The sequence below is a fragment of the Gossypium hirsutum genome, chromosome A11, assembly GCF_007990345.1.
Source record: "Gossypium hirsutum isolate 1008001.06 chromosome A11, Gossypium_hirsutum_v2.1, whole genome shotgun sequence".
Lineage (NCBI taxonomy): Eukaryota > Viridiplantae > Streptophyta > Magnoliopsida > Malvales > Malvaceae > Gossypium > Gossypium hirsutum.
Window position 1 is genome coordinate 1,546,543 of NC_053434.1, and position 8,281 is coordinate 1,554,823.

The 8,281-nt window shown below is 35.3% G+C and overlaps 2 protein-coding genes across 2 annotated transcripts; one reads left to right on the forward strand and one right to left on the reverse strand.

Annotated features, from left to right (window-relative positions):
• The first annotated feature begins 1,845 nt into the window (after nt 1-1,845).
• On the forward strand, nt 1,846-4,528 carry LOC107924615 (chloroplastic import inner membrane translocase subunit HP30-2). The gene is made up of 6 exons (XM_016855144.2): nt 1,846-2,351; nt 2,614-2,729; nt 3,386-3,512; nt 3,894-4,042; nt 4,136-4,198; nt 4,286-4,528. The coding sequence occupies exons 1-6, from the start codon at nt 2,055-2,057 to the stop codon at nt 4,323-4,325; spliced, it is 792 nt and encodes a 263-aa protein (XP_016710633.2). The 5' UTR covers nt 1,846-2,054; the 3' UTR covers nt 4,326-4,528.
• A 940-nt stretch (nt 4,529-5,468) lies between these two features.
• On the reverse strand, nt 5,469-7,840 carry LOC107944286 (probable receptor-like protein kinase At1g33260). Its single transcript, XM_016878109.2, has 2 exons — nt 7,125-7,840; nt 5,469-6,408 (listed from the first exon to the last, which is right to left on the reverse strand). The coding sequence occupies exons 1-2, from the start codon at nt 7,690-7,692 to the stop codon at nt 5,711-5,713; spliced, it is 1,266 nt and encodes a 421-aa protein (XP_016733598.2). The 5' UTR covers nt 7,693-7,840; the 3' UTR covers nt 5,469-5,710.
• Nucleotides 7,841-8,281: the final 441 nt, after the last annotated feature.

Here is an 8,281-nt window from a genome sequence, read left to right on the forward strand (position 1 = left end):
TCGACCATGTAAATACAATAAGAGGAATTGCCTTATCTGATGTGGTACCTTAACTCTCCAAATAGCTTTCCATTTATCGTTCGCATCAGGCCACATATCTTGCTAGATGGATTTATAACCCCTTGACACAGTATAATTGCCTGATTCTGAGGCTTTCCACATACAAATATCATTGCCTTTTGCTTCTAAAGATGGACTAAATACAACAAAGTAATGTACAATCTCCAATGGAAGTTCACCAATAAAACAATACCAGTTCCAATCCCCTTCAGTTGTTACCATCCCAAAGACTATGGCTTCAGGGAACGAATGCGCCATTTGAGTGCAATAATCGATCAACGGACCAAAGTCCCTAAACCAATAGTCTATCCAAAATTTTACACCATGACGTTACCAATCCTCCCAGCTACGTTCTTTTTTAACTCTTATTTGCTATCGTTTCGTTATTATATTGCTAATATTTTATTATTATTAATTGGGTATTATATAACTCTTATTTTATTATTAAATTTGCTAGCTAAGTTGCATTTGTCTTAGTGTCATTTAAGTATATATTTTTTAATTTTTTTCCATTTGTTACGAAACGTTTGTTTTAATGTTTTCAATGTTATTTGATGTATTATTTTTTAAATTTATTTTTATATAAAAAATAATATAAAAAATTTTAATACGGGTGGATCGAGTCAGACTTGAGTTTTTAGCATTTTTTATCCGAGCCAAGCTTTTGTAAAATTTTAAGCCCATTTTTTGAGTGGGGCCCAAGCCTAGAAAACGGGCTTAATTTTTTAATTGACCCTACCCAACTTGACCCTTGAACAACTCTAATTCGAGCCCAATGTGAAAACAATTGTCAAGTTAAAAAATCAATTTGAATAAAAAAAAATTTAAACCCCAAAATTCAAGAGCTAACTTGTACCAAAAAATCCAAGTCCTGATGTGGAAAGACTTATCAAGTTAAGGCCCTAAATAGTACACTAACCCAAAAATAAAATTTACAATAAGTTAGCTAAAAAAAGGTTAAAATATGTCATAAGTTTTTATATTTTTCATAATTTTAGAATTTAGTCTTTCTACTTTTATTTTTAAGAATTTAGTCCATTTATATTTCAGATTTCAAAATTTAGGTCTAACAGTTAACACTATTAATTTTTTGTTAAACTTGTTGATTTGATATTTTGAAATTTTAAAAAAAAATCACTTGGTAAATATATAATTAAAAAAATGATGTTGCAATTAACTTGAATTTAACAAAAAAAAATGGTAACAACATAGCCAATTAGATCTGGATTTTATAATCTGGAAAATAGAGAAGCTAAATTTTTATAAATAAAAATAAAAAGACTAAATTCCAAAATTTCAAAGAGTACGAACACTTATGACATATTTTAACCTTTTGAATTTTATTTTTTTTAAATAACGACCCAATCCGACCCAAATACATTTAAATTAGAGGTGTTCATAGGCTGGGTTCGGGCAGAACCCAACCAAAATTTTAGGCCCGGCCCAAAAAATGTGCCTAAGATTTGGCCCAAGCATAGTCCAGATCAAAATGTTAAAACTCAGGCTCAGCCTACCCGTATTAATTTTTATATATATTTTTAAAAATATATATAATACATCAAAAATACTAAAAATGTTCAAATAGATGTTTCTCAATAAATTAAAAATAAATTTTAAATATATATATACTTAAATAACACTAACATATGTACAACTTAATAAATAAATTTTTTACATATTTAAACTGGGGTTGGGAGGTATAAAAACTTTACTCGAAATTCGGCCCGTTTAGAAAATTATTCGTATTTTTTTACTTAAAACTTATTTTTTCAAATTTATATTTTTATCAAACAGAGCCGTACTGGTTTAGTACATACTATGGGCTGAAAAGATGTTATAGCATACCCACCTAATATAATCCCATATCCATTTTCGGCGGCAACATCGGAGAGGCACCACTACCAGCGCCAATTCCCAGACCTTCTTCTTCAGTTATACACTCTCAAATCAAATCAAATCAAATCAAATCATACACTGAAAAAAGCTTAGCGAAAATGGTGCGTATAGAAGAAAAGCAAGGCACGATGGTGCCTAGTTCGATGCCCCAGCAACAAAACCCTCTGCAGCAATTGCAAGCTAAGTTCAAGGAAGTGGAGAATGGTTTCAGGGCTTGGTTATCCAAGCAACCCTTGCCAGTGGAGGCGACTGTTGTAACCACCACCGGCGCAGCTCAGGGCGCTGCTATCGGTGCTTTAATGGGTACCCTCACCAATGATATTTCGTCCTCTTTTCAAACTCCTCCTCAAGCTTCCCTAAATCCTCAAGCTATGGCTTCTTTCAAACAAGCCCAGGTCGTGTCCTTTTTCAAATTTGGTTGAAAACCCAAAGTCACGGTCTATGCTTCGTGTTGGGTTTATGCTGATAGTCTTATTTTGGGTTTAATTAGGTTCTTAAATGGTGCAAGCTAATTGAATTTCTTGTTGTTTAGAACAAAAGCATTAGTTTCTTCTTGAAACCATTGAAGGGTTTTTCTAAACAGCACTGGATTATTAGTAGATAAATGAATTTTAGTTATATGTGTATATATGTGATAGATGTTTGCTTTGATTACAGGCTCTATCAGGGGGTCCTTTGGTACAAGCTCGCAACTTTGCAGCGATGACCGGTGTTAATGCCGGCATATCTTGTGTTATGAAAAGACTGAGAGGGAAAGAGGATGTGCAATCTAGGTAGGTCCTTTTATAATCACGGTTTATTTATCTTTTCTCATTTACTTTCTGTTGGTTTATAGCTAGAGGAAATCACTACTAGTCCAAATCGCAAATCAATGTGATCCCTGTTGAGAAGCAGAGAAATACTTGATGTCAGTCTTTGAGGTCAAAACAATCTTAGCTTTCCTAATTTTACAATCTAACAAGTTGTTCATGGTAGGGTATCTTTGCTTGCTTGTTTCTGAATTTGGTCAGTTGGAAAGAGTTTTCTCTCTTGCTTTGGTCTAAAAGTAGCACGGTTAGATTCATCAACAGAGAATTTGAGAAGGGATGATGTTAATATGTATACCTCTAGTCTGTCATCGGGTCATAATTTCGAAGCAATGTTTTCTTGAATTTACCTGGAAACTCTAAAGGTTTTTGCCTTCTCGGAACCAATCTCGATTTCCCTTCTGGCTTATCTGGGAAAATAGCTCATGTTAAGCTATGTTAAGAATTAAGATTGTGGTCTCATTATTGTTCAATATTTGTGTGCGGTATTCTGAAGATTGCATTGATGATCAAAGCTTGTTGTTTGAATAAATAAATGTAGACTTCACCGGTTTGTTTTGTATGGCTAGACTATAGTACTTAATGTTTACACTTCTTTTTAACTTAACTATTGTATCTTGCAGCATGGCGGCAGCTTTTGGTTCTGGGGCCATGTTTTCTTTAGTCAGTGGCATGGGTGGACCGAATCAGGCTGCAAATGCGGTCACTTCTGGTCTATTTTTCGCACTTGTGCAAGGCGGGCTTTTCCAGGTGATGCTTTATCTCATTAGCCTCATGTATCTCATTATTTTATTGTCAACCCACGTTATTATATGCTCTGCTAGCTGTGAACATGAAAGAACATACATAAACCAAAAAACCGAGAACATGGCTTGCTAAAATTTCGGAATCATTTGTTGTCAAGAGTGTCTACCTCCATTAACTTTGAAATATTGCTCTGCCGGTTTGTAGTTTCATATCTAATAGCTACGGATGCTTATCTGGGCATGAGCATGGCAGATATGACTCGTCAAGGACTCTCCCAATATGTGGAAAAAGTTGAACATGCTCGTGTCCAGCGCATACCTGTATCTGACACTCACCCAAATCCAAATAACATTGTTTAACAGCATCTTTTTTGTGATTATACAGTTGGGGCAAAAGTTTTCTCAACCACCTGTTGAGGATGTGAATTATTACAGAACAAGATCCATGTTAAACAGTCTCGGCCTGCAGAACTACGAGAAGAATTTCAAAAAAGGCTTGTTAACAGATAGCACATTGCCTTTGCTCACTGATAGGCAAGCAGTTGGATTATTTTCACCTTTAGTTTAACTTTTTTAATTAATATAAAATATTCTGATGGTCTTTAAATTGCATATGATTTGTTTCAGTGCTCTTAGAGATGTGAAAATACCTCCTGGACCAAGGCTCCTTATTCTTGATCATATTCAGAGGTTAAACTCGAATCTTCCATGTAGGATAATTATAATTATTGCCCTCGAGACCATTGAATCCTATCTCACATTCGGGTTTCAATTCAGGGATCCAGTATTAAAAGAGAAGCAAGGGCACCGTGGTTGAATTTTTATTATCGAGCCAGTTCACCACAAAGGGGCTATTTCTGGTATATCTGAAAATCGGAGGAGGGAGGTAGTTTGTATCTTTTCCAATGAAATGATTGTTTTTTTTTTCCTTTGGATTAACATGTTTGCTCTAGCTTTGATTTAGTGAAACATCGGATAAACATTCTAGTTTTTGTGAACTCGAATGCAGTAGTTTTGGTATTTGCATCTGTTTTTTTTTTCTCTCTAGGCAAAGCATTAACGATGACCAAGTTTAACTATAACAAAAATGATAGCTTTGCTGCCCTTAGGTAGCATTAAAATGTAAAAAAGATATTTGTGCTCGTAAGATACTTATGGATTGAAAAAACTCCCATCGGTTTGGCCATTGCCTTAGCTGAGCTTAAACCCTCGAGAACAGCTCGCAACTCAGCAAAAAGTACATGGGCCATACTAATCCTCCTCCCAATACCGCATAGCCACATCCCTCATCCCTTGAGCATCCCGTATTCTCCATTACCCAGTCATTTGACAGCAACCGCCACCCAAAGCCTCCCTCACCAACCTGCATGCTCCAACTCTGTACTAAAAGCCTTCTTATACCTGCTCGCTTCAACCCAACAGTGCCTAACTACTTGAGCAGCGGGTCTCGTAACATTCTAAAAGATGTATTCATTGCACATCTTCCATATATGTACCTTATCAAAGTCCTGAACATAGTTCCCCACTCAACACCCGAACCAGCTACGCAATGGGCTCCATTCACATTCTCCTCGATCCTATGTACTTGAGCTGGGCACGTTATATTTGACATGTATATTCAAACTATATGATACTATGTCATCTTGGGGTCACGACATCTGGTATCTTGTTTGATGAAAAATGGATTGAAATAATGGAAAATAATGCTTGTTACGTATAGAACATTGTCTTTAAGAATAATTCGGAGAGTTTTCATTTCAAGAAATTAAAAAAGAAAAAACGAGCCTAGTCATACTCTAAAACCCTTGCAGAGGCAAACTAAGCCCAAATTTCCAAAACATTGTAAGTTAACAGGGTAACTTCAGCTGTTAACTTACCATTTTTGGAGAACGATGTCTGTCTGAAAAATACTTCAATGGTCGAAACAAGATTGTTGTTCGTCTGACACCAATAATCAAGGTTCGAGAAAAAATCGAATATTAGTTACGTACAGCAAAACATAGAAAAATCCAATTCATTGTCGAATTTTCAGTAAAAACCATTTGTTCTAAAATTTTAATGTTTACCATTTACAAAGTAGTAAAATCTCCACAAAAATCATCATCTAATCTAAAGACAAAACAAACCAGGCAATACCCTGTTTTTTTTTTTTTGCTTGTTCAAACGACCTGTTTCTTGCCTTCGCAAAAACACTGTAATTAATCAACACCGGCAACCTTTAGTTGGCGAAAACAGAGAATCAACGGCACCGATTTTATCCTTCATCATTTCCAAGATTTGTGAAGCTGAAGGCCTAACAGTAGGTGACCGGTGAAGACAAAGTTCAACGATCAAAAGCAAAGCTTTTGCTTCTTCCAAATCAAACTCACCACCTAAACGCCGATCAACCATTTCCGCCACCGTCTCCTCCGCCCTACCACACTTCGCAATATCCCTTAATTTCGGCGCCACCATTGTCGTCAATAGTTGTCCCCTTTCGGGACAAAAAGCTTCCAGACCAGTCACAAGCTCCAAAATAATAACACCCAAACTGTAAACATCGTTCTTCTTTGAAGCGATACCGGTCCTCAAGTAATGAGGGTCGGTGTAACCCGGTGAGCCTACCATTATTTGCTTCGTCCTCGACGACGGAGGCATTACCGCCGACGAGAAACCCATCTTCGCCGACCCGAAATCGCAGAGTTTACAGTTGAAACGCTCGTCTAATAAGATGTTTGAAGCTTTGATATCGCCGTGAACTATTTGCAGGCTGCATTTTTCGTGCAAGTATTCAATTGCTGCAGTAAGCTGAAAAGCTATGGCGGTTCGGGTTTTCCACGGAAGAAAATTCTTTTCATTTCCATGGAGTTTGTCTTGTAAATTTCCATTTGAAATGTATTCAAACACAATGGCACCTTCCTCTGTAAACAAAAAAAACAAAAAAAAAACAAAAAATGTCAAAAAGACTAAAGATTTCATTTGGCTTAACAGCCCCTTTACTTTGTGAAAATTTCACTTTAGCCCCTTGACTATATTTTCGTGTGGTTTTCTTCCTCTACTTTCATTTCATCCATCACATTACCCCCCCAACCATTTCTGTTAAAAGAAATCTCAGGGGTTTGCCCCTTTGTAGTGACGTTCACTTTATCCCTTATTCAATAATGGAATTCTCATTTTGCCTTGTATTATAATTTAATTCTCACCTTCGCATTTAATTGGCTCAAATGAAAGTAAATGAGGCAAGTGATTGGCAAAACAATAAAAGAGCTAAAATGAGAATTTTACTATAGTATAGGGTCTAAAACAAGAGTTTTCAACTATTTTCTTTATTTTATTTTTACCCTCACGTGTTCATCCCTTATAATGAAATTCTCACTTTAACCTTTCTATAATAGTAAAATTTTCAATTTGGGAATTTCACTTTCGCCTTCCACGTGTTTAGATTTGATTGACTTAAACAACCACTCGATTTAAGGAAAAAAAAAAGAAATGCCGAATGAGCTAAAGTGATGGATAGAATGAAAGTAGAAGGCAAAACGACCAAAATGAGAATTTTACTATAATACAGGGGCCAAAACATATATAAACCTTTTCATTTTAAAGAGAGAAAAAAAGCGAAGACTAATGCATAACGCACCTTGATCATCGCAGTAACCGAGGAATTTAACGATGTTTTCATGTCGGATTCTGGTTAAAATGTCCAGTTCCTGTTTAAACACTTGATTTAATCTATCATTTCCGACAAGGATCTTAACTGCTCCGAGATTAGAACCCGACCAGTTAGCCAAGTACACATTACTGAACCCACCTTGTCCGATCAACCGCGAAAATCCTTTAGTCAAATCCTTAATCTCATCCCATTTAAATTTCCTAACACCCCTTTGTTCCCCATCTTTTCCCTTCTCTTCATCGGCCCGACCAGTCGCCGCCGTGTGTTTCCGGCGTTTAAGGAATTTCAACAAGAATCCCATAGCAAACAAAAGAAGAGAAACAGCGACGATAACAGCGAGTTGAGGATAAAACAGCGGCGATTGAGTTGCTTTTAAAGAAACTGTCAGCGCTGTCGGTGGAGAAACGGTGGAAGCGATGACGAAAGTGGTGAATGAAGAAGATGAAAAGAAGAGTGTTGGTAATAATAAAAAGGAAGAAATGGATGGGATGTTCCAACAACATTGGCACCAGCAGACAAACTTTATGACATCCATAATCCAACAACCATTTTTTTAAACCTTAGATCTGTCGGTAGTCAACACTGTAGTAGCCATGGTGATGATTAACATAATCTGACAAAAAAATCAATTTAAAAAGTAGAGAAAAAAGAAGAAGCCATGGAAATAGCTTCCTAGGGGAAGCCAGTGAGGTACTTTCTTTTTCCTTTTTCTATTTTCTGCGTGATTTACGTGTAAAAGTAATTTAAATAGAAAACATGCGTAAGCAATTTTTCAATAGGGTTTTATACTCTTTAAAATTTTAAAATTTAGTCCTTCTGGTTTTTATTTATAAGAATTTAGTTCATTTATATTTTAAATTTCAAAATTAAGCTACAATTTTTAATTTATTGGTTAAATTTGTTGGTGTGACATTTTGAAATGAAAAAAAAATACTCATTACCAATGTAACTAAAAATATAACGTTGTAATGAACTTAAATTTAATAAAATAATTTTAATAGTGTTAATAGTTGGTTCTAAATTTTAAAATCTTAAAAAAAGAGAGATTAAATTTATAAAAATTAAAATATAAAATTAAATTTCAAATTTATAAAAAAATATAGGAATTATGGCATAAAAATGAA